This window comes from Pseudorca crassidens, chromosome 3 (genome assembly GCF_039906515.1).
Source record: "Pseudorca crassidens isolate mPseCra1 chromosome 3, mPseCra1.hap1, whole genome shotgun sequence".
Lineage (NCBI taxonomy): Eukaryota > Metazoa > Chordata > Mammalia > Artiodactyla > Delphinidae > Pseudorca > Pseudorca crassidens.
Genome location: NC_090298.1, coordinates 51655985 through 51683529, shown reverse-complemented (window position 1 = coordinate 51683529; position 27545 = coordinate 51655985). Strand labels below are relative to the sequence as shown.

Sequence of the window (27545 nt, the reverse complement as noted above, 5' to 3'; positions counted from 1 at the left end):
ATTTCAGGGCTCTGTATTCTGTTCCATCAATCTCTCTCTCTAGCCATCTATTATTTTTTTCTCTTTAAGATTTAATAGGTATGTAATGCTCTAGATTTGGCAAACAGCATATACTTAAGTACCCCTTCTAGTTCAAGGTACCATAGCTCTATATATGAATTTCTTTCTGTCAAAACAATCGAAAATGGAACTCTAACAACAATGAAAAAGAGTTACCTTAAGCAGAACTTGACTAATGTGAAGCAGAAAAAGAATGCTGTAGCATGCAATAATATACTAAGACTGGGCAATTGCTCTGCCTAGAAACTGGGAGTTTTTCAACCTTAAAGAGCCCAGATGAGGTAAATCCCTTTGGCATAATCTATTTCCATATCAGATTTATAGCTTTATTGCTTTTTAATTGTTTGCATTTTGTTTTAACCTGGTTTAGGTGCCAGGTGTTCATCTATACTAAACTTCAACGGTTATAGTGTTTTAAAAAAGAACAATTCAAAAATACATACAGTATGAACTTACAAACATTCTTAAAATGTTACTTTAAAAATTTTTTAAAAGAACTGAAATTAATTTTCTCATATGCAAATACACTTTATACGCTGTTTCGGTGGAATAAACAGTGATTTATCAGTATTTTATGAAAAGTACCTTGAGTTAGTAGGAGCTTTTATACATGTAAAAGGCTATTACCTTAAACTCCATGAATTAAGGTAATTTAAACATTTCTCCATTTTATGGCCCTACCACCAAAGACCCTAAGCAGTGATGCTGCAATTGAACCATCCATAGGTTGTAGCCCACCTCTGGAGGCCAGGGCCCTAGGTGTTTAATTTTTGTTGAAGGCTGTGTGCAAGTACTATAACAGGTGTTACGTTCCTTTCTTCCTAGCGAAAACTGTTGCTATTCAGTGGCACAGCTTAGAAACAAGGCTACCTTGGCTAGGAGAAGGGACCTTCTCACTTTGTGTCTCTAGAGTAGAGTAACCACTGTCTTCTGCAAACATCTGAGCCTAACATTGAAAAAGACAGATCATCTAGATTCAAACTTGCTTTTTAACCTTTTTACCTTTATTCATCTATACTTTCAACATATAGGAAAACATTAAGTAACATATTTTCATCACTAATTAATTTACTACAAAACTAGTAGCAAAGACTGTTAACTATCTACTAAAATGTAAACACATTTTGTTCCAAAATTCATTGCATACCACACAGCATAGGCTAAAACAATAAAAGGTACAAATCATAATTTTTTAAACTTCACTAGGATACGGATAAATCCTACCTAAGAGTATAATGATGAGCATAAAGTCAAATAATTAAGACTGGTGATAACTTTGCAATGTTATCCTGGCCTTCAATTTCTGGGCTACTCTCCAGCAGCATCAGGATTAGACATTCTCACCTTTTATCACAGGTCAGCTATATATCTTTTTTCTACTTGACTAGGCAAGTGCATACAAACTGCACCTAAAACTGAATCTTACCAATGAGCAGCAAGGACATAAAATACGATGACTGTAACACTCAAGTCTTTGTCTGAGGCCTACATGATATCTTTCTAAACTCTCTGAAGTCAAGCCAAGGGTTTTTCATTTTAACTCCCTTACATAAAGCCCGTCTTTAAGACATTTGAAGTTACTGTCAATATTGCAAACAAATAAGCATATCCAGAAATTTTCTATTAATTTGTAATGATTAATAAAATTAAAAGAGTAAATGCTTATCTAAAAAGAAAAAGAAATTGGCAAGAAGTCATTATATAACTTTTGAAGTTAAGAAGACATTTTCTTAGAATCAAGGAAATCAAATATACAGCAAAGAACAAATCTAACTTCCTATCTGCTGAGTACATATATACCTTTGATCTAATGAATTTCTAGAACAAATTTAAAACACAAAAAGAAATAATTCAGTACTTCAGCTCACATTCCAATTAATAACTGCCTTTGACTATAAGAAAAGTACTTTCAGTAGGAACAGAATCTTATCCATTATCATGTAATAAATTTGAGGCTGTTTAAACAAGATAATTCTTAAAGAAGCAGCTAAATCAACAATGTAAATTTTAAAATGGAAAGCAAACTACGCTGACATCACAAAATTTGCAATTAGCAATACTAGAAAAATGTATTAAGGACCTTTAACAAAAAAAATTGAGTAGAAGATAATAAATATAAGTAAGGCTTATATTCATTTCCTCTCTGCCCACATTCCCACCTGAAAGAACTTACCCTACTCACAGCCCTGGAAGAAATAGGCTTATTGTTTTTATTGGCTTACTGAAAAATAAATCAAATATAAAATTACATTAAAATCTAGTAAGCCACTGAAGCTATACTTCAAAGTAATAATGGAAAACCTATTTAAGGTTTAACACTCACATATGTGCACTTAAATAGTATGCACATTGAAATCAATATAAATGTACACTTATATTGAATGAACTGATACACATGGTATAGCAATATCTAAATAATAAAAACTAAGGAGGAAGGAGACATCAAATATTACTAACATATCAAAATTGGCAAAAAGGTAGGAAAGAAATGTAGTGAATTCTATGAGATTCTTCTTCAGAGTAGGTCATTACCGAATAATTTATATTGTGTCTACTTTTAAAAAGACAAGCTTAAATAAAGGCAAAGATGCAATAAGGCTAAAAAAATAGAACAAAATCCACCTGTTTAGAAGATTAATGTTGATGAAACAATATATCAGTCATTCTTAAAAAGTTGTAGAACTTGTAGAAAAAGTGATTTGGGCTAGGAAAAGAGACCCTCTAACTTTGCCTCCCTAGAGTAGAGTGACCGTTGTCTTCTACAAACATCTGATCCTGAAAAGGACAGATAATCTAATTCCAAACTTGCTTTTAAACTTATTTACCTTTATTCACCTATGTTCCCAACAGTAGGAAAAGGTTAAGTAACATGTATTTTCATCACTAATTAACTGGCTTCAAAAAATGAGCAAATCACGTTAGACCTACTGAATAAGATTCCCCCCACCTGCCCCCCAAGGGGAGTAGTCCTAGCATACGCATTTTGTAAAAGTCAAACAAATTTTTAAAATTTGTCCCCAGGTCATTTGGATATGTACCCTTGGTAGGGATGGAGGCAGTTATTTTAAGTAGTGTGGTAGCCTCTCTGATGATACCTGAATAAGGAATTGAATGAAGAGAAGGAATGGTTACTAAGAATATCTCAGAGAAGAACGTTTCAAGCTGAGGTAACCCCAAGTGCAGAGGCCTGAAAGATGAATGACCTTCATGTGTCTGTGGAACAGTAAGAAGAACAATATGCCTGGTGTGAAGTGAGCAACAGGAGTAAGGTGGATAACAGCTTGGCCAAAATGTGTAAGAAAGTGAGGACCAGAGCAGAGAGTGAAGGGGTTGCCTTTGCTAAAAGAATATGGATTCAGATGCAGATGAGTAGATTTGGTGGTGGGAAAATGAGGAAGTTCTCCTGCTACTTCTGTTTCCGTAATGAATTAAGGAGCAACATGATCAGCCAAAAGTGAGAAAAGGGGTGGACATGTTGGGTGCTATTAATTCAGAAGATTCTCTTCCAGGAACAATGAGAAAACCAGCTAAGAAAGCTATTTGAAATAATGAAGTAGCTATTCATTTCCTCCCTGCTCACATTCCCACCTTAGAGAACCTACCCTACTCACAGCCCTGGAAGAAACAACCTTATACTATCAGTTAGGTTTAGGATCTACCACACTTAACAGAAACCCCAAATAATGTGGCTTCAACAATGTTAAGATTATTTTATTTCACATAGAAAAAGTCCTAGACAGGCAATCCAAGCGGGAATTGTAATTCCATGAAGTCTTCAAGGACCCAGGCTCCTTCAACCGCTCCATTCTGCCATCCATAGCTCCAACCTGTGTGCCAGGCTGATAGCAAGAGGAAGGGATGAAGGAGGGCTAGCCTCTTCCTTCTTTCCTTTATAAAAAGACTGCGTGAAAGTCTGACACACTTCTGTTTTATCTCACTAGCCAAAATGTGGTCACAAGGCCATCCTTAGCTACAAAGGAGACTGGTGAATGTCTTTTAGCTAGGCAGCCACGAATCCAGCTAAAAATTTGGGTTCTCCTTACTAAATAAGAAGGGAAGGATAGATGATAGAGGGTCTATTTATTTCTGTCACACCCACATATCTCATGGCTTTTAACTCCCCCTCTGCTACCATTATCCTCTCCAATAACAAGAATGAATGGACACCTACCCCAAGCCAAGCCAATAAGATTCTCTCTCCCAAGAATTTGGGACACAGAAAGCAGGTCAATTTACTTCTGAAGAGCTGAAGTGCAAGAGGGAACAGACTGGAGCCTTACAGAGAAAACACAAGATTATAGAAGATAAGGGAACAAATGAACAAAGGCAAGCAGAGAGTTGAGGCTGCAGAAGGAGAGAAAATATGTTTCTGACAACTTCCTTTCCTGTGAGGACTGTGCACAATTCTTTTATCTGGATTCTGCACAACTCCTCTATTCCCTTACATAGAAATCACTTTACTTGAGATAATTTGACTTAATTTATGATTTAATGTTATTTATGATTTAATGTTATGTGCATAATGTTATGTTTCTGCATCTTCTATGAAACTTGTAGAAGACAATCATTATGTTCTTCTCTACCCCTTGTGTAAAGACTGATAAGATAGAATTTCCTTTAGAATTTTATACTTTTTAAAAGACTGAAATAATTAGGAATTGATACCTTTCTTCTTAAAATTCAGATAATGGCAATTATGTAATCCTTATTACGTCTCTTTTGTCTTGTCTGCCAGGAAGATGATGAATAAATTTATTACACAGTCACAGGTACTTATAGCAATTCCTGGCTAAAGCACAGAGACTGTAGTAGATTGCATTACTATTTCTAAGCTCTCAGTGGAAGGTTTATACTTCACCATATGGACATCAGGCTTGGCCATATCATTTACTCTGGCCAGTGAAATGGTGAAGTGATTATGCCACTTCTGAGTAGAAGCTTTAAGAACTAGCATATGATTCATCATCACTCTTTTCCCTCTGCCATTCCTCTCAGAAAGAGGCTGTCCCTTCATCCTCAGCCCTTGAATGAAGATGATATGGAGGAGATGCACAGATCCCATCAGGATGTAGCCAGAGCAAGAAAACAAACACTAGTTTTAAACCACTGAGATATGGGGTTTGTTTGTTACCATAACCTAACCTAAGTTGACTTATAAAGGGAACATTAAGTAAGAAATAATTCAGAATGTATGTTTATGTGTCAGGACGTCGATGTAAAACAGAAAGGACTAACAGGACAAAAATGTATGACGTAAGCACTAGGACCCTTCCAGGGTTCCTATCTCAATGGTTACAACCACCACTTGGCCAGTTATCTAAGCCACAAAACAGAGTCATCTGGAATATATTTTTTCCTTCAGGTCTCCTACATCCAATCTATTACCTCCTTAATATCTCTCGAATCCATGCCCACAGATACTACCTTAGTTAGTTAGATCCTTATTACCTCTCCCTTGGACTAATCTAATACTCCACTAATTTGTCTTTCTGCTTCAGTCTCCTTCCTCTAATGCACCCCCTACATTTATATGGAGTAATACATATTCCTAAAATGATGTTATACCTTGGCCAGAGACATTCCACATGAGACTTACACTTTAGCTGGACATGTACGAGTTGGCCCTGGCCAACCCCTCTCTAGGCTCCGTAGAGGTGTCAGACCATTGCATGTTCAGGGACAGGCTTTGCCACTTTTGGGCCATAAGCCACTTATCCTCTTCAAATCCAGTTTGTTTGTTTGTTTTCATTTGTAAAATGAGAATCATAATATAAACTGTAACTTGTAGTTTTGTTCTAGGGGTTAAATTAGAGTAATAAACTGCCTTGGCAAAATGTATTGCCTGGTCACACTGTAGAAGAACAATAAATACTTGTGGAATAAGAGAACAACTCTCTGGCTAGATCACCTATGAACACTTCACAGCCCTTATTTGCTTATACAACTGTCCCCCTTTACTAGAAACTAAGCAACTTGAGAAGAGGCTGAGTCTTTCTAATCTGAGCTTCCTGGGACCTAGCACGGTGCCTGGTACAAAGGAGGAATTCAATTAATGTGCAAAAGCTAAGTGATCCCTGAAATAAAATCCCTGAACAGTTAGAGAAGGGAACAGAAAGAAAGGCTAGAGTCAGACAGAGTACAATCACTAATAACTATAAATCTTCCTCAGGCCCTTGTGTAACTACATATGCTTTTAACTTTGTGCTAAACAAGAACTTGGTATCTTGGGTGGCTATTCTCTTCTGTATTTTACCCAAAGTATACTTGCCAATTTAATTTACAGGTGAATTCACAATATACAGATAAGGAAGGTAGGAAAGCAATGAATGTTTCAAAACTCTTCAGTGTGACTACATTTGTTCCAGGGTAGAGAACATTTCCTCAAATGCTGAATAACTTAAAGAACAATAATATAATTGCACATAATCTCAATATTACATTTCAAATGTATAATTCCGTTGCCTATAAACAACTGATACTGCAAGGTCAGTAGAAGGTAACTCTCTAGGGTAACACAAATCAATACACTCTAAAGAGATGCAAACAGCTCTTCTCCCTTTTGACAGGAGAACCTCCCCCATGTATTTCACTGCTTCCTGCCTGCCAAACAAAATCTAATTGTGAAAACAGTAGGGTTGTTGTATTTCCTAAGTATATAACTGAAGTTCAAGGATTTTTTTGTTTGTTTTATTTTGAAAGCGATTCCTTGGATATGGATTAAGGTTCTCAATGAACTAACTGGACATTTTTAAAGTGGTATTTTATTTCAAACAGCCCAAGAAACAGTTTTACCCAGAACATCCAAAAATTCTTGCTATAAATACCTAAAAAGAAGGAAAATGGAAGCTCGCCAGAAATGCCAGATGATGGTGTGGTTTATATTATAATTGTTACTATTCCAAAATTTTAAACATAATAGGTAAAGACAACAGGATAAACCATCTAGTCTACATTGGGAGATTATGCAACATTAATTTAAAGGACTTTACAATGCTAAAATGTTATTTCTTTTAAATAGTGGTTCCAAAAAATGGCTTATCGTACTAGCATTAGGATGAAACTTATGAGGTTGCTGTATTTGACTATTCTTGATCTACAAAAATGGCAATTTTATTTTTTATTTACTTTATTTATTTATTTATTTTTGTGGTATGCGGGCCTCTCACTGTTGTGGCCTCTCCCGTTGCGGAGCACAGGCTCTGGACACGCAGGCTCAGCAGCCACGGCTCACGGGCCCAGCCGCTCCGCGGCATGTGGGATCTTCCCGGACCGGGGCACGAACCTGTGTCCCCTCCATCGGCAGGCGGACTCTCAACCACTGCGCCACCAGGGAAGCCCAAAAATGGCAATTTTATATTCATCCCTTTTTAAACCTGGTATTTTAATCTTGTCCTGAAAGATACATTGCCTACTTATCATCTATAATATTTTGCATGCACTTCTATTAGAGCACATACCATACTGAATTGTAATTAATTGTTTATAATTCTTATGCTATATTGTGAACATCTGTGGGCAAAAACCATTTCTCCTTTTTTTCATGTTCCTGGAGCCTGGCACTGTCTGGCATATAGCAGTTCTTGCACAGTAAGTGACAGTAAGAGTAACACATATTTGAGAATAGAATGATAGGTTAAGAAAGAACATATAAAAAAGAAAAGTCAAGTTCTAGTAAGAGTTAGTATGCAAACTAACTGCTACCAGACTGCTCCAAAGCTTACTATCTGCTGTTAAACCCAAATATTTCCTGAAAAGACAGTATTTAGACCACTACTACTCTATATGAAAGAAATAATACCTTCAAATTTTCAGAGACCACTTCTGCAATGTATAGATCTCGCATTTCTTTCTCTTTCTCTTTTTTTACTGTCTGCTTCAGTTCAATACCTTGGGGCAACAGAAGGTGAAAGGAAGCAAAAATGCTCTAACTGGTTAATTTCATTCCTTGCTTGTAAAAGTTCTGAGGAAAGAGGGGGACTTCTTAGAGATGGTGATTCTAATGATTTAAATAGGGTTTTGGAATGCCTGTGGACTTCAACCTTTGTTATTGTACTATCTTTTAAATTTTGTACTATCATTTTTATACGTGTATTAGCTTTTAAACTTTTGAAACTTAAATATGACACTATCTTTTTGAATTTGCTAAAGCAAGCCAAGTTTATGTACTAAAGACAGCTATGTACTTCCTAAAGTCTGATCATAAAGTAAGAGAAACCAGAATACAAAGTATATTAAGACTCAAAAAATTCCCTAAGGCTGAGAGAAAGCTTAATTAATATTTTTGAGAAGGCTAGAAATATTGGGGGGAAAAAAGTATTCAAAGTTCCATAAGAAAACGTGGTCCCATATTTCAAATTCAACAAAAGGAGACTTGAAAGATTAAAATTAGCAGCAGTTCATTTGGATGTTCACCCAGGCCAAAGGAGGTATTTCTGATTGTATTATCCCTTGCTTCATAATTTAAAGTTCAATCCAACTCATTAGATTTCAAACTCAACTTCAATATTTATATTTAAATTTCTGATATTATCATATAAGATATTTCACATTCAGTCAACGTAACACAACTCATGAGTAAAACACAAATTCTACTTGACTTTACCAAATAAGAGAATTGTTTTATGATATAGGAATAATGCCACAGTCAACTAAATATGACAGGTAAACAACACAGCTGATCAAACCAGAACCTGTTCAAACACCAAAACTAACGTACTCTAGTTAACCTTGAAGGACTACTACCAAAACTAGGAATGGCGATTTCAGGGTATATGTCAAGATTTCTTTGATTTATATTTCATTTTGATGAAAATACTTTAGAAGAGTAATCAAAATAAAATTAGAGATGACAGAAATTACACAATGAAAGACAGAATTTCCCTAATGACTGTAATCAGCACAACAAACCACTGACTTTTGACTCTCCAGTCTGCTTCCTACATCTGATTTTACTGTTTAGCCATTTATTATAAATCTGTAAACAGATGCTAAAAACAAGTAGGGCAGACGACTCAATTTGGTTTATATGATTAACTTGCAGCAGGTGAGCTCCACCTGCAGGCAAAGAAAAGATTCTTTAGAATAAATTTTAAAACAGGACTTTCCAAAGACAGGCTGTAACTACCGCCTTTCAGTTAACCTTGAGTGCACATTAGAATAACCCGTGCTTTTTAAAACTTCTCATGGTCGAAAAATTCTGATTGACTTGATCAGGGGTGGGGCTTGTAAGGTGACTCAAATATATGGAAAACATTGAGAGACACTGATTTGAATCTTCACCAGCACACATCTTGAAAAACATTAGGAAAACTCAAATATCATTTTGTTTCTTCTAAAATGACTTCTCACTATACTGATCCTTTCACCTTTTTCAGAGATTAAACTGAGTTCAACTGATATAAATGTCTTATCTCTGTTAGACCACAAAAAAGACCTGAGGTGACCCTACAATTTTTTAAATCTACCTTTACATTATTCTGTGCCTCAGAAGTAATCAAGAGAGCGAGTGTTTGGTGGGGGTTGGGGTTCTTAACCCTTAGCTGCGCATTAGATTATCTGGAGAGATTTTACAAAGTCTTATTGCTCTAAATTAATGTTATGTTCTTGGAAGTTAGAAAAGTGGTTACTATCAGGGGAGGAGGGGAGAAACAACCAGAATAGGGCAAGAGGGAGACTTGTGGGTAATGGCAATTTTCTGTTTCTTGATCTGGGTGATGGGTATAGGGGTGTATTTGGCTTGTAAAAATTCAGCAACTGGTGTATTTATTATATGTGCACTACGAAATATAGTTCATACAGATATAGTCTGCACGTACACTATATTTCAATTGAAAGTTAAAAAGTAAAAATGCATGTGCCCAGGCTTCACTGCAGACCAAATGATTCAGAATCTTTGGGATTGGGAGCTGGGCATCAGTATTTTTTCTTTTCAACATTTCTCCAGTGAATCTAATGTGGAGTCAGGAGTGAAAACCATTCTTCTAATGAATTACAAATGTATTTATTCGCCCACTCATTACACAAACTTTAATGACCAATTACCCCGTGCTTATTATACAAGACTCGGAGGACGTAAGACAGTCTCCAAAGGAGCTCATTATAGGCAACGGATAGTAGGCAAAGCAATATATCTCAGGTGACACATACAAGGAAGTTACTTATAAGATCTGGAGGAGAAAGTGATTTGTCAAAGAAGGATTCACTCTTTTTTTTTGTTCATTCATTTATATAAACATCTGAGTACCTATGATGTTTGACCACAGGTGGTAAATGGATACAATCTCTGCCTTTAAGAAAATTACACTATAAGGGTACACAAGGAAGAAAAAAAATGTATAACCAGATGTCATAATATCACAGAAGTATGAAAAAGGTACTATGGGAATACCCTGGGGAGTCAGAAGTTGCTGACCTTGGAGCTAAGATGATACAAACTTGAACTAGTCCAGTGGCACTGGTGGTAAAAATTAGTATTCTAGAGAAGTGCTTCTCAAACTTTAATGTACAAATCACCTGAGGATCCTATTAAAACACAGATTCTGATTCAGAAAGTGTGAGGTGGGGCCTGAGACTTGGCATTTCTAAAAAGATTCCAAGAGAAACTAATGCTATTCGTCCACAGGTCGCAATTTAAGTAGCAGGTTCTTGAGGAAGATGGTTTTCAAGAGGGAAAAGGCAAAAAATGCCAAATTCCACAGCAGAGACACCAGGAAAAACAAAAACTGGAAAGTAGCCATTAGATTTGTCAAGTACATGGCCTAAGGGAGAGTAGTTTCAGGGGAGTGATAAGGGAAAAGCTAAATGATGTGTATTTAAAAATAAATGGGAACTAAGGTGGTGGGGACAGGAAATAATGAAGTGGTGTTTTTGTTTTCACTCTCGAATGCTGGAAGAGGCTTAAGTCTATCCACAAGCTGAAGGAAAGGAATGAGTGAAGAGAGAAAACTAAAGACAGAGCAAAGAGGATGGAATCATTTTGAATGGGCAGAGGGATTCCTCCCTTTAAAACAGAAGAGGAGATAAGAATTGGTCTGAATAGGTACAGTGAAAAGTGAAAAGAATAAGAGTTGAAGAAGTTATTCTTGTTTCACAGAACAGGAAGCCAGGTGACCTAATGAGAGAGAGTGAACCTGAGGTTGAAGGGAAAGCACTGGAGGCACAGCTGAGGCTGGACTTGTCTACGGCTGTGTGATTCTGCTCAGCAGCATTCAGTAGTCAAGGTATAGGCTTACAGAAAGTGGACTGGGTAAGAAAGAGTGAGACTGATGCATTTAGAAGAGGAGGGAGGCAAGGGACAGAAATCCTCAAGAAATCAGAATAAGTACAATGAGAGAAAAGAAAGGAGAGGAGGTAGGAAGAGCTTTGGATTTTTTCCGCTTGAACCCCTAAGTACTTTTCAATAGAACAATTAGAGAAATAATCTACTCTGTGTGAATTTGTTGAAAATTATATTGTTAAATATTATTCCCCAATTTAAATATTAAGTACTCAAGAAACCTGCTTGTAGGTTTACTATCCAAAGTGATGAGCAGCTTTAACAGATTCCAGATGTTTCTTTACAAATAGAAGCAATACCACAAATTTTCAGTAATATCATACTTTGAATGGCTCCTTGCCTAAAAGGCTGGGCGGCTAGTCTAGTCCCTGATCCTACTGCTTGAATCAGAAAATGACTGCAGGATAATGGAGTACTTCAAGCACATACAAATGAACCGTTTGTATATACCAAGAGCACTGATTTTTTTAATAGATAATGATTTCACACTGACATCCTATCTGGCTAGCAGGTATACCCATTATAATTCAACTTAGACTGAGCAGTGATTTTCCTTTAAATATAATTATCCTTTTTTACCACATTACAATTTTATAAGATTCTTAGAAGTTTTTCTGTTTTTCTTTTAACATAAAATTAACATGAGACAAACTGTAGTGAAGCTGGTATAACTGACCGAAAGCACTAATGATTTCAGACATTTGCTGAAATTTCTTTTATGATATCACTGAGATTAGGAGGGATAGACAGTATAAATCAGACTTGAAAAGACATTTAAGAGGGTTTTCAGGCCCATACATTTCTTAACCAGTTTAGACAAATTTTACTCAAATCTGAGGATGTCTCTTTTTGTTCCATACAATTGCTTTACTGCTTTTGTTGGTTTTAAACAAATACAACCTTCCACATCTAGCTAATACATTGTTTGTCCCAAATATAAGAACAATTTAGAGGCTTTTAAAGAAGAGATCAGAGAGGAATGAACTGGAATTTGACTCACATGACCACTGCTGTAAATAAAATTGGTCTATTTTCTTTTAGGCCTCTGAATGGGCTAAATTAGCATGACTGGTATATATATCAAACATTATGAAAATAGTATGTTAGAAAGTAAGTTGAATAAAGGGCTCAATCTTAATTTAAAATTAACTATAAAATGACAAAAACTCTGATACTTACCTAAATGGGAAGGAAATCCAAAGGAGGAGATATATGTATATGTATGGCTGATTCACTTTGGTGTACAGCAGAAACTAACACAACATTGTAAAGCAACTATACTCTAACAAAAATTAATTAAAACACAAAAGCAAAAGCAAAAACAAAACTCTGATACTTAGAAGCACAACGCTTGACTCACCTGCGGCTAACTGATTTCTTCTCCACTTCACTCTCTCCAGCTGTCTTAACATTTGCACTTGTGCCCTTTTTTAACTTTTTCGCAATTCTTTCTCTCATCTGGTCCTTCTCATCACCATCAACATATTCATCATGCTCTGCACTTCCATATTCTCCATCCTGTAAAAATTGAAATGGAGTATTTGCTGGGCGTTCCATTTTCTTCTTTCACTTCCAGAGGTCCATCTCAAACTCTCCTTGCTGCATTCTAGGCCAGGTTACTTTTTGTTTCGTTTTGTTTTGAACTAGTGAGGGCTTGAAGAATCTGCTACAGGCGGGAATACCCCCTGGGATCTGCTCTAGGCTGGCTATGTAAGTACTGTATAGCCTAGTAAGGGCTGTTGCTCGATCCACACCCAGCTCCTTTGCACAGCAGACTATGCTCCCTCTGGATCGCCCAGGATATTGTCTGTCTACACTCCTATTCCTTCCCAGTAGGAAATGTGGCTTTTGGAGGCAGTTGGCCAGCGTACTGACCGCACCCAGGGATTAATGCAAGTAAAAGAGGTGGAGGTAGAGAAACTGATATTTCTTCCTACAATCTAAGTCATAGCAATCACTCCTCGGCTCAAAACCCTCCAGTGGATTCCCAACTCACTCAAACCCTACACAATCTGGACCTCCCTGACATAATCTCCTACAACTCCAGGCCAGCAACACTAGCCAACTTTGGAGTTGCTCTTCTCTCCAGCCTGAAACTCTCCTATTCCATGTATCTGCATTGCTGACTCTTTCATCTCCTTCAGGTCTCTGCTCAAATGCCACCCTTTTGGTGACACTTTTCTTGATCCCCCGAATAAAATGGCAGAGCCACCCACCCACCTCCAGTACTCTCTATTCCCCTCCCCTATTTTATTTTTCCTCAAAACATTTATCACCCATACTATACATTTTAATTATTTATGTGATTATTGTCTCTCTCCCATAATCAGAGGAAGGAGTCCATTAGAACTAAAATTCTGGATTGTTTTGCTTACTGCTAAATCTTCAACTTCCAGAATAGCTCCCAGCATCAAGACAGCGAGCAATGGAGGGAGAGAGGAGGAAAGAGGGAGGGAAGAGGGTAGAGAAGGAGAAGGAAGAAACTACCCAAGTGGATCTTTTTCTTTTGTGATTCTCCAGGTGAGTCATGGTGAGGCAGGATTCTTAACTTGAGGCTTGTGGACCTTAGAGCAGTGGTTCTCAAAGTCTAGTCCTCAGGCTATAAAACATGGATTGGCTCTAAAAATGTAAAATCCTAGTCCTCATCTCAGTATTACTGAACCAAATCTCTAGGGATGGAAATTGTGAGTGTTTTCAATGAGATGTTTAAGAAATTCTTAGCCTTAAAACTTGATAACCACTGACCTAGGTCTTCCATGCTTGGTCCTCAGGAGATATAAAAAAAGAAAATGCCCCGCAAATTCATAAAATTTTGTTTGTGGATGTAATATATTTCCTGGAAAGAAGGTCTGCAGTCTTAGTAATTGCAAAGGATCTTGGGACACAAAACAGATTAAAAACTATACAGTGTCCTTAGATGACCTCACTCCCTCAAGACCATAAGAACATAATTTTACATTAGGCCTTGAGCCTATCTTACAGACCCATATTGTTATACAGATGTCTCCAAGTTATCTGAATCTCAAAATGCACATTATTAAGCACATTATTTTTCATTGTTCTCCCCACCTTTTTTTTTTTTTTTTTTTTTTTTTTTTTTGCGGTACGTGGGCTTCTCACTGTTGTGGCCTCTCCTGTTGCGGAGCACAGGCTCCAGATGCACAGGCTCAGCGGCCGTGGCTCACAGGCCCAGCCGCTCCACGGCATGTGGGATCTTCCCAGACTGGGGCACGAACCCGTGTCCCCTGCATCGGCAGGCGGACTCTCAACCACTGCGCCACCAGGGAAGCCCTGATTTTTAATTTTTGATAACAGTTAATAACGTGAAGTAGCTAGCAAGATAAAGGAAACAAAGAGTTTAAAACTAATAACCTTGGAAGAAATTTCAGACTGGGTACATTGGGGATTGCCAGTAATGCTCTTTTGTGATAAAGTCATTGGATTATCATCTCAGCCTTTGCCTCCTTATGAGTTATCAGTGTAATTAATGTATTAATTTGTTTAAGTCTGTGTTAAGTATTTCAAACGGTACAGAAGGTGTAGTAGATAGTAAACACTCCTTCATTCCCTTTGAGCACTCCTGTTTTCCTAGTTTGTCTTCTGGAGCCACCAAGAAAAAACTCGTGCCTTTTTAAAAAGCACAGCAGTTCAAGTATTTGAAGACAGCTATTGTATAATCCCTTTCAGCATTTTGTCTTCCAGGCTGAATTCCTCAGTTCTCTCCATAGTTTATTTATGAGATGGTTCCCACCTTCCTTATCTTTTTGTTGCCCATTTAATGCACATTTTTGAGTGTCAAAATCCTTTAAAAGTTCCATGCTTAGAACTGAATATACATTCTGGGTATGCTCTGCTAGTCTCAGGATAAAAGGACTAAAATCCCCCATGATCCGAGTACTATACTTCCTTGATCTGAACACTATACTTCTTTTTTTTTTTTTTTTTTGCGGTACGTGGGCCTCTCACTGTTGTGGCCTCTCCCGTTGCGGAGCACAGGCTGCGGACGCGCAGGCTCAGCGGCCATGGCTCACGGGCCCAGTCGATCCGCGGCATGTAGGATCTTCCCGGACCGCGGCATGAACCTGTGTCCCCTGCATCGGCAGGCGGACTCTCAACCACTGCACCACCAGGGAAGCCCTCCCCACCTATCTTTTGTACCCATCTAACAAGTTGCCCAAATCAGAAACCTTGTGGTTGTCCTAGACTCCTCCTTCTCCCTCACTCATAGTATGGAATCAGTCACCTCTTGGACCTCTTTCAAATCTGTCTCTCTCCCATCTCACACCTGTGGTCTTCTATCAAGCTCTCCTCCTGCCATAGCTTCCCAATAGGTCTCCTTGACTCCAGCCTATTTCTTCTAATTTGTCCTCTCTAATATTGCCAACCGTGATCTTCCTAAAACGCAAAGTTGACAATATACTCTTCCTTTTAACTAATACCCTTCACTGTTTCTCATTACTTTGAGGATGAAATTCAAACTTCTCCCCATAGCCCAGGAAGCTCTGTAATATTTGGCTTCTTCTTCCCACTCCAACCTCACCCACTCTCCCTCCTGTCATGATGCTCTGGTCACACTAGTTTGCTTTCAGCTCCTGGAACACATCAAACTCTCCTACTTCAGAGCCTTTTGCACATGTAGTTCCCTCTACCTTTAACACTCTTCTTCACTGCTCCTCACAAGGCAAGTTCCTTCTCAAACTTTAATCTTAGCTTGTACTTCCTAAATAAGGTATACTCTCTCCTTGTTACCATGCATTAGCATATGCTGTTCTCTGAGGAATCCCACCCTTCACCAGTTTCTTTTTTGATCTAGTTAACTCCTAATTCTCCTATAAGACACAACACAGCATCATCTCTTCCCGGAAGGTTTTCTTGACCAGGTTAGATAGCCATCCTTTCTCTATTATATATAGTCAGAGAGAATCCTCTCTTTTGACTATGGTAATAGAAGAAGCTGTGTTCTTGCATGGACAGTTATGTACTTCCTTCTGTACAACACACAGATCAATGGGTTTTTATATAAAGTGATAAACGAATGACTTGAAAAACTTGATCTCTTATACATAAAGGAAACTCTGCCTTCTGTTTTATCAGCTTTAATAGCCAGTACAAATAATGAAGAAAGGTCACTACAGTCTTGAGAGAGAGAATCTTCCAAAATGTGTGTATGAAGAAGGAAACTACCATAAATGACTGGTATCCAAGTATTTCCCATACATCATGCATCAACATTTAAACTTTTATCATAACAAAATAAAATCAATGACATCTAAATTTTGAGTATTCATGTTACGTTACGTGACAGGGAGAAAAAACAGGCTAGAAATTCATATGTAAGATTCTGATTTTGTAAGGAAACACACACATACTATGAAGGAAAATTCCAATATCAAAATAAATATTTTTCAAATCTTTCCATTTTTTTTTCAAAATTCTCCATATATAATTATAAAAGGTAATACATATTACCTTTTAGGAAAAATAATTTAATAATTTGTATAGATTTTGAATTTTCTATAAATTGTTCAACTATATTTATACTAAAATTAATACTTACATCATCTGAATCTCCTGCTGCATCCCCTTTTTCACTACAAAAAAATAAGGAAAACAAATTTTAGCTTCAAAATGAAACTAACAAAATTATTCAATTATCCAAAAATTTAGAATAGTTTGCTGGGATTAATAGTTCAAAAACACTTCAACACAGGAATTTCAGAATGGCATTGTAGAGCAAATAGAAACATTCTAAAGGGAAGTTGTTTCTATACATAGAATAAAAGGTATGCTCCATTAACACAAATACAAATTCACTAGAATTTTTTTAAAAAAGCAAACAACCAATAGTGTTATTTTCATGAACAAAAGGCTGCAGACAACAATTTCTTCTATTGGCTTGATGTATTCAGGCTGAAGAAGCCAAATCCCTCAAATGAAAGGATATTAAGAAAAGATTGTTTTAATATAGAATTTTTTTAAATGAGCTACAATAGTGAGTACAATAGTATTTTAGTCCCCTTTTGACACACTGGCCCAGTGAATCATGTGCAATTATATTTAACAGTAAGACATCTTCCCTTATCAAAGAGAAGCAGCAAAAATTTTCTGATAACTCCTGAAATATGTAAGGAATAATACTCAGTGAATTGGCCCAAAATGTGGTGACTTCTTCACAAAACCCTTCAAATCTGATTTGCTTACTCATGATTCTGAGACAAAAATTATGCAAGGAAAAAGTTAGCAAAGAAATTTTCAATTAAACATTAAATTGTTAAAGCAGACAGTTTCCTAGTATTCAAACTATCCCAAGATTTAAAAGGTTAACAGCTAATTTTAAATTTAATTAGTTCAGCAGAGGTTGATAGATAGCAAGGAGAATGAATGTGACTAGCGTGATTCTCTCCATTATGCTAGTAGCTCTACTACCCCCATTATCAAAATGCTTTAGTTTTTTGGTTGGGTTGACAAAACTTGACTTATGAGAACTGACTGTTTACTTCCAAAGGAAGCAAGAAAATGATCTGAGCCAGACAATAAGAACTTAGGATCACACTAGCACCATGCTAACCTTTCAACAGCTGGAACAGAGCTGAGATGTGGATCATCCTTAAGCAAGTCATGACTACTTTTGCTTTTTCCCTTCATGCTCTAGAAAGGAATGTATGATATAATCATGAGTAGAGAAAAATAGTCTTCCAAAAGGACAAGTTAACACATTTATGTAAAAATCTAATACTGATATAATGTGGTTAGCAAAAGATATATGTTCCTGAAAATTTGAGTACAAACAAAAGCTTTATAAATAGCAATCTTATTCTCCCATTGACTAAAAATATTTTAGAAACATCTTTCTTTCAAAAAGTGATATACCCTTAAAAATAAGTTTATTGATTACTATTTCCAAACACTAAACCCTCATTGTGATTTACCACTAATTAATTTTTGACCGATATATTAAAACTTAGAAGATAGATCACAAAAGTAATTTGAAATAAACACACACTATTATTCTTCAAATATACTGTCTATACTGCATAGAATCACTTTAAAAATGTACCCAAGCAACCAGATGAGAGCACCTACAAGGTGCTATTTAACATATGTAAAAGAGCCTTTCATGTATGACAATATTCATCAATGACCTAATATTTATTAAATACTTCAATTTCAAAGTTCATGTTCTCAATAAATTTATATTTTAGTAGGGAAACAAGACATAGTAAGATATAAGAAGTAGAACTATTAAAAAAACTACTACTACTATTATTCTAATTTATTAAATATATACTTTGTGTCAGGCACTGTGCTACAGTACAATATTCCCACCTTTCAATTCCTCCTGTCCCCAAATGAAAGTAAATAAGGTGGGCGTTATTAGCCCCATTTTACAGAGGGAAAATAAAGACTTAGAGAGATTAGCGATTTACTGAAGGTCACAAAGCTAGTGGTATAGGATCTAGGATTTAAATCCTGGTCTGTCTCACAATGGTATAATAAATCCATTTTTCTTTTCCTAGAGGCCCCTATGGACCCAGAACAACTGGCCTGGTTTCAGAGCTGCAGACTATCCTATAGACTTCTCCACCACAAGGTATGAAAACTTCAAATTTATACCTTGTATCTCGAGGTGGAAAGCTGCTCACCATCCCCACCCCTCAACTAATCATGTAAGAGGGAAGAGTATGAGGTTAGAGTTGACAGGAAGAAAGGAAAATTTCTTTCTGTTTTGAAGGAACATTTTATTTTGAAAAATTCATCACAAAATGTGTTAACTAAAAATACAGAGAGGTAAAAATACCTCTTTCCCTTTAGCCCCATTCTTGACTGTTTAACAGCTCTGGGAACAGACTTCTAAATTTGACAGGCTTTACTTTGAGGCAGATGTATATTTTCTGAAATTTATTTCCATGATGAAAATAAAGGATTTTTAAATTTCTGTATTAACATGGAGTACTCCACATTTTCAAGACCTAATCAGTTTAAACATGCTTATAGTCTAGTTTAAAAAGGCAAAACAAAAATTTTTCTCAAACAGTTAATCTAAAGATACTATTTTTTTTTTTTTTTTTTTTTTGCGGTACGCGGGCCTCTCAGTATTGTGGCCTCTCCCTCTGCGGAGCACAGGCTCCGGACGCGCAGGCTCAGTGGCCATGGCTTACGGGCCCAGCTGCTCCGTGGCATGTGGGATCTTCCGGACCGGGGCACAAACCCGTGTCCCGTACATCGGCAGGCGGACTCTCAACCACTGCGCCACCAGGGAAGCCCAATCTAAAGATCCTATTATCTGTAATTTTAAAAAGTCGTAGAATCTGAATTATGCAATTAAAATATATTTCTACTTCCATAACCTTACACAAACCAAGGAGTAATAAAAAGACAAAACATCAAAGAATTATTTGATATCTGTCTAACAATGAAAACTGTTCAAAACCCAGAAGATGGTATAGTAGAAAAAACACAGGAAAAGAAGATAAGAGTTGGACCAAATGAGTTTCAAAATCTAGTATTCAGTAATTCTATGGGTTTTAGTCCAAAACGTGTACCATTTGAGGAAAGAGAATGACCTCATCCGACCTCAGAAACTCTGCTTACAAAATGGAAATAATAATAGCAGCCTTGCTTACTTCATACAAGAGAACTAAACAAGATATGTACAAAAGTGTACAAGTGAATATAAAATGACCTCAACTAGAATAAAACTTGAATATCTTTTTTTCATGCTTTCCTTCCTAAAATTTCTTCCTCTTGTGTCTTCAGCCATCAATGTTTATTTTCATCTATTCTAAGAAATAGTCCCTTATTAATTCTCCCCATGTGCCTCCCTAATGGGAGTCACAAAGACATTACAGCCAGAGTTGGCCTCAGACCCTCTTGTCCAGCCTCTTAGTAACATATCAGAAAATGAGAGTTGCACTAATAAATAACAGGAGTAAGATTAGAATTCAGGTCTCCAGGCTCTTGGTCCATTAACAAGCTCAACTATTTCATTTACTTGTAAATGTTAGTTTACAATTGTTAGCTTAATTAACATTAAAAAAATGGGTTCTTTTTTATCTCCCAAAACTTAAACCAGCTTAAAGGGAAAAAAAGAAACTTGTCTTACATTAACTTTAAGTAAGACTTTACAGGGCTTCCCTGGTGGCGCAGTGGTTGAGAGTCCGCCTGCCGACGCAGGGGACACGGGTTCATGCCCCGGTCTGGGAAGATCCCATATGCTGCAGGAGCGGCTGGGCCCGTGAGCCATGACGGCTGGGCCTGAGCGTCCGGAGCCTGTGCTGCGCAACGGGAGAGGCCAAACAGTGAGAGGCCCGCTTTACAATAAAAGGAAACTAATTAATCTGAATAATCATTACCATTTCAAATTTTAATTAATGTTTTAAATTAACATAGAAATATATGATCAAAAGCCATTTTTTAGATGTCCCTTCCTACTACAGTAGACTTTGAATCCTGCAGGCAGAGAAAACAAATTGTGGAAGAGCTGTAGAAATTGGGGATAGTTAGTCTCAAAGAGGATAAAAATGAATTCAGATATTTCTCTTTCATGCTTACTCTTTCTGAATGACCTATTTTAAGGTTGTTATTTACACCATCAGGTAACAATAATTTTAGAGGAAGAACAAACACCTAATATATTTTAAAACAATTTTTGAAAATATTACATAAAAGCAGCTGGCTCATTAAAGAGTTTAGGGACGAACAAAATACTAAATATATTTAGTGAACACAATGTAAGAAGCGCCACAGTAAATTCAAAACTGTCTGTAAGCAAATCTGAAAATGAATATCAAAGGGGATGTGGGAAAATTATATTACCTGCCACTTCACACCCAAGAACATAGAGGCAGTGAAACAGTGGAAACTAAACAGAGTACAAGTGGAAAGAAAGAAAGCAAGAGGCATAGTGGTACAGAGGAACAACACTGGTCAAGAAGTGGGAAGGTCTGAGTCTCAACCTCTAACTACCTCTGTGTGATGGTTAATTTTATGCTATGTACCCAAGTTGTTTGGTCAAACACCAGCCTAGATGTTGCTATGAAACAGTTGTTTTTAGATGTGATTAGCACGTAAATCAGTAGACTCTGAGTAAAGCAGATTATCCACCAAAATGTAGGCTGGCCTCGTCTAATCAGTCGAAGGCCTTAAGAGCAAAGACTTTCCCAAGCAAGAAGCAATTTGGCCTCAACACTGTAACACAAAAATTATGCCTGACTTTCCAGCCTGAAAATTTTGGACTCAAGACTGTAACATTCACTCCACCCTGAGTCTCCAGCTTGCTGGCCTACTCTACAGATTTTAGACTTGCCAGCCCCCACAAACATATGAGCCAATTCCTAAAACTCAAGCAATCTATCAATCTTGATCTCTACTTCTCCCCCTCTCCTATATGTGTGTGTGTGTGTGTGTGTGTGTGTGTATATATATATATATACACACACACACACACAGTTTCTCTCATGAACCCTATTACATTCTGTGACCTTTAGCACAGAACCAGAAAATTTAGTAGTTTGGGGGGAAAAGAAAGATCTTACAGGCCACTTAATCTAGTCTCCACACAATGCAGGAATCTCCTTAACATTACTGCTGACTATCAACCAGTGTCTCCACACCTGAAAGGAGCTTAATAGTCACACACACACACACACACACACACACACACACACACACACACGAAAATCATCCCTTTTAAATGGCTTCTATTATTGGACAACTCTCTCTCTAATTGGGGAAAAACAGAATCTGTGTAATTTTCAACCATCCAACTAATCCTAGTTGTACCTTCTAGAACTAAAAATGAACTACAAACAATTGCTGTTATCAGGAATATTCCATACAGTTTAGTTTAGATACAAATAAATTGGTAGGCAGAGTAACAGCCCCTAAAGATGTCCACTTCCTGATCCTCAAAATCTGTGAGTATGTTCCTTGACTTGGCGAAAGGGATCTTGTAGATAAGTTAAGAATTTTGAGATGAGGAGATTATCCTGGATTATCAGGGTGGGTCCAAGGTAATCACAAGAGTCTTTATAAGAAAGAAGGAGGCAGGAGAGTCAGGTGCAGAATGATGAAAGATAAGAAAGACTTGACCTGCTATTGCTGGCTTTGAAGATGAAGGAGTCATAAGCCAAGGAATATAGGCAGTCTCTAGAAACTGGAAAAATAAGAGAATGGATTCTCCTCAGAGCCGCCAGAAGGAAGGCAGCCCTGCAAACACCTCGATATCTAGCCCAGTGAAACCTGTTTTGGACTTCTGGCCTCCAGAACTGTAAGACACTAAATTTGTTTTGCTTCAAGTCACTAAATTTACGGTAATTTGCTACAGCAGAAATATGAAACGATTACAAATATATTAACATTTAAAAAATTAAATATGAGCAGCTAGAAAGATAAGCATATCAAAGTTTAATACAATTTAATGGGGCAAAAACATTTTATAAAATAGACTGGGGAATTCCCTGGCCGTCCAGTGGTTAGGACTCTGTGCTTTCACTGTTGAGGGTGTGGGTTCAATCCCTGGTCAGGGAACTAAGATCCCGGAAGCCATGCACTGCAGCCAAAAAACAAATTTTTTTTTTTAAAAAAAGGGACTATTTAACACTTCTGACAACCTCTGTACAAATGGCCTAGCAGCACTCTCCAAGTCATGCCCAACCCACCTCCCAAATTTGGGGGAAACTTAAATTTCACAGGATAAATGAGAATAAGATAAAGACCTTCTTTATTCTCAAAAGTGATGCATTTGTCTATTGATATACCTTTTTCTGGGTAAGAAAATAGCTTTCTTATAACTTTGGATTTGAAGTTAAAATGCTAACATATACTGTAGTAAGAGAAATATTGTGTATCAATGTGAATGTGGCACAAATTAATCACTATTTTCAAATTTAGCTATTGAGACACTTTTATACTAAACCTACCATTTAACTTGCCTCAAGAAAACTACTTGTCTGATTGTAGCTTTTACTTGAAAAATATTTTCTGACATTTGTATTTAAGTCATACACAAAGATTCAGGGGTAAACTTGAAACCAATACAGACATTTGAATGAAACTGTTATTTAAGAAAGCAATATGAAGGGGAGGATCTTCCAGATAAAAACCTTTCAAATATTTGAAGCCTAGGATCACATTTTCACTTAGTTTTTACTTCACCAAAGTATATCCAGTCCTTAAGCATTCCCCGGGTAAGATGTTTTTTGGCATCATCCCCATCCTCCTCATGACCCTCTGTTCCTCTGGACACATCTAGTTTGTCAGTATCCTTCTTAAATGTGTTCAGAACTGAGCAAAATGCTGCAAATGTGATCCCCCCAAATGCAAAGAATGTTAAATTCCTTATTCCAGAGACTTCATTCTTAGTAATTCAACTAGGGCTTACAGGCTATTAAGTCTTACACCTATTCAGCTGATTTCATTAAACTAAAGTACAGAATATACACGTACTCTTATTACATTTTAACTTATTTGTTCAAATAATCAGGCACAGGTTGACAACAAAGCACTCTTTGGGCAGAAGTATTCAATTAGCTATAAATCCATCTGACTGTACTATCTCCCAGATCACATTTCCTCATGTTGTCCACAAGAATATCATGAGAGACGCTGACAATGTGCTTTCCTGAACTCAAGATATGTTATTATGGCATCCTCCTATCATGCAATCCTATCAAAAAGGAAATGAAGTCAGTCTGGCCAGTCACTTAACCAGGGTCTCAGTTTCCTCATCTATAAAGAAAGGAAGTTGGACTAGATCCCTTTGAGCTATAAAATTCTATTATTCTAAAAGAGATTTTATCAGGTAGTAGAAAGATACTGAAATAAATAACGAAAGAAAGCTAACCCATGGGAGAGAGGCACCTTGTCATGAGTAATGAGTGGGGTGAAGCAGCGTCTGTAATCCCACGCTGATAACCCATAAACCAGAGGGGACTCTATCTTATTTCTCCTTCCACATAAAGTAAAGCCTCAATTCAGACTTTACCAATTATTAACTTGTGATGTTAGGTTCTGGAATAAAGATTAACACTGTGGAGTCACTGGAAAAAGAAACTTGATAAGCAAATGAATAATGAAACAATTATTTTCAAGCCCTCTAGAGATATTTAATTTCATGCAACCACTGAAACTGCAAATTGTTCTCAGTCATTGTGAAAGACACTGATTTGACTTTGGCTCTAGTTATTTACACTTAAAAACAGTAAGGTTAAATTTTAAAAAAATATATTATTCAGTCACACTTTTCCAATACTCAGGCTAGCCTTCCCTTTTCTGGTCAAAGTTTCATTTCACCCAAAAGGTAAAATGTATTTGAAGGATGCCCATAGTCTGAAGAACAGTACAAAAGCAAAATAAACAAAACGCACTCCCATTTCTGTTCTCTCTAGAATTTATCTCATGCCCTCTAGAGAAATGTCCTTTTCTTTAAGCCAGTAAATTTCAACGATTTTTGCTTATTGTTGCTCTTTTCTCAAGCTAAACTTACCCATGACTCCATTATATGAACACACAAAACAGCTAAATTCGGTAGGCCAAAGATTCTGCAAGAGCCACTCACATGTGGAGAGTGGACTGTTGGTGGGTCACGATGTACAGATATACACCCATGCTCTCCAAGGCCGTTCAAGCTACTATTCAGAACCCTGTGGGAGCGCTCAGGAAGGGCACTGCATCCGCAGTGCTGTGCTTAGGGCTTCCTCCCTCAGGAAGCTGAACTGGTGAAGTTTCTCACTAGCCCTCTAGACTACTTGAGTATGAGGGCAGCAGCTTCTGCGTGATAATCATGATCATATTAGTGACTGATATTCTTTAGCTCTCTGAGAATAAAATACAATTTATAACATACAGTATACAGTTTAAGACATTTGACTTTTGAAACCATCTTTCGATTGCATGACATCAAAATAAGGACTATCTGTATCCTTATTTCACAACTGTAAATGTAAATATTATTGCCATGTTACAAAGGAAAATGGAGACTCAGAGAGACTAAGTTATTCAAGGTCGCAGACTATCTATAGAAAGTGAAGTGCCAATATGAGTTTGTATAATCCCAAATCCATGCTATTTCTACTGCAACACACTGCCACTCAAAGATGACACAAAGTTTACCATGAAGGAGCTCACAGCCTAGGACCCTACAAAATTAATAAGGCAGAAAGAAAAGGGTATAATGTTTGAATACTATACAACAAGAACACAGTCATACATTTCTTGTGTAATAAAGCAAAAAGAATGTTTTTAAAAGCAAAATATAAGTATCACAAGAAAGGTAGACATTAGATCAGAAAAAGAAAAGATTAAGAAAAACTGGAAAAGACATTTAGAAAAGATAGTGTTCTAGGTGTTGAAAATAAATATGACTTCGACATTCAGAAGTGTGATAGAACACTTCAGGCAGGGGAAAGAACATGAACGAAGACACACAAAAAGGAAAATACAAGGCATATATGTAGAACAGCAAATATTTCAGATCTGTTAACACAGTGTTTCCTACATTTCCCAGATAAGATTTCCAGTGAATTCATTAAAAGTACAGATTCTCAGGTTTCTCCCTCGGAGATTTTGATTCAGTAGGTGTGAGATGGGGTCTAGGAATTTAATTTTTTTTTAAAGTACTACAAGTGACTTTTTTATTACTAAGGAAGTTTAAGAAGCATTAGACTAAAGGACAGAGTTGGCAAAGGGGAGTCGTGAAAGAAGCAGCTTGAAATAATAGGCCAAGGAATTTGGCCTTATTTCTATAGTCAACAGAAAGCAACTATAACATCTTAATCAGGCTTCAGGAAGACTATTCTGATAGTAAAGAGTGGAAGGGAAAAAAGAGAAGGGAGATGGGAGACCAGTCTGTAGACTAGGGCTGCAGCCCAGGCTAGAGATAATAAAGCCTGGAACAAGGGTAATAGTAAAATAAATTAAAAAGAAAAAACAGATTTGAGATACGCCATGGATGAAAAATTGGTAGAACAGTTCAACTAACTGGTTGTGCAAGAAAAAAAAATAAGAAAAACGTCAAATAAATCTAAAATTCTTCTTTAGGGGGCACTGATACCAGGGAATTAGAAAGAGAAGTCACAGAACAGGGAGAAGTTTGGGAAGAAAAGATAATGCATTAAGCCTTTGGCTAGGGCTTGGGTAACAAGTGAGATATTTAAATATAGAGATGTCTAGTAGGCAGCTGGAGAAAAGAAAAGTAAGTCAGCCTAGAGATACAGATTTGAGAGTCTGAAACAAACATTTGATAATTTTATCACAGAGCACCCTCAATTTAAAAGTCAGACAAGAGAATTGTGATGACACCATACTAGAGTTATCCTACTTATTTGATAATGGACTGTGGGTTGCAATTTTCTTGGCAGAGAGGAAAGAATTTACTTGGTCTTTCTACTGTTTAAAGTGTTTTACAGGTTTAAGAGCAAACATAAAAAGCAAGCTAGAACTATCTACGGTGGTATCTTTCATATTTCAACCTTGTAGCAAACACAAATTGCTTTTGGAGTATCCAGTTCACTATAATTCAGTAGAAGTTAAACATTATTATTTTTTCTTTTTTTACTTTGTGCAAAAGTAAGCAGCAGGAGGAAGATATACTTTAAACGTTTAAGACATGCTGTTGCTACCAATAGAAAAAATTCAAACTAATTTCCTAGTAGAGTCAATCTCAAAGTAATTGTGCACAAAAGTTATTTTAGACCAGAAATTTAATTCAACAAAGGATTGACAGAAAAATTCCTTTTGCCTACACTTGCTCTACAAGGCTGCTAAACTTAGTACTACCCAAGACCCTACAGAAGTTAGGGAAGGGCAGTGGGCCGACTGCATTGAGCTGACCCCCACCCCAGAATGCTGTGCTACCAGTGAAATTTCTTGCCAGCCTTTTAGAAGGAGGCAGCTTTTTTTTCCGGCCGCACCGCTTAGCATATGGGATCTTGGTTCTGAGACCAGGAATGGAACCTGCGTCCCCTGCAGTGGAAGCTCAGAATCTTAACCACTGGACCGCCAGGGAAGTCCCTTAGAAGGAGGCAGCTTTTGCAGCATTCAAAATCACATTAGATGCTTTAATAGCTATAGAAACCTAAGTTCAAAATTCTGATTCCACGACCTCCTAATTACACAGTCTTAGGCAAGCAACTTAACATCTCAGTATCGATTTCGTCATTTACAAAACAGGAACAGTAACATCCATATCACATGGTTGTTATAGAGATTA

The 27545-nt window shown here is 36.9% G+C and overlaps 1 protein-coding gene across 2 annotated transcripts in view; it reads right to left on the bottom strand.

The window, feature by feature from the left end:
* CWC27 (CWC27 spliceosome associated cyclophilin) overlaps positions 1–27545 on the bottom strand; it is a 244869-nt gene that overhangs the window by 189477 nt on the left and 27847 nt on the right. For both annotated transcript variants that reach the window (XR_010941973.1, XM_067730804.1), the window contains exons 8-10: positions 17904–17983; positions 16893–16926; positions 12696–12853 (exon numbers count right to left, since the gene is read on the bottom strand). Coding sequence is in view for 1 of the 2 variants with exons in the window: in XM_067730804.1 (XP_067586905.1) it covers positions 12696–12853; positions 16893–16926; positions 17904–17983 (272 nt within the window). In the remaining variant the exon portion in view is untranslated. The remainder of the gene's footprint in view (positions 1–12695; positions 12854–16892; positions 16927–17903; positions 17984–27545) is intronic.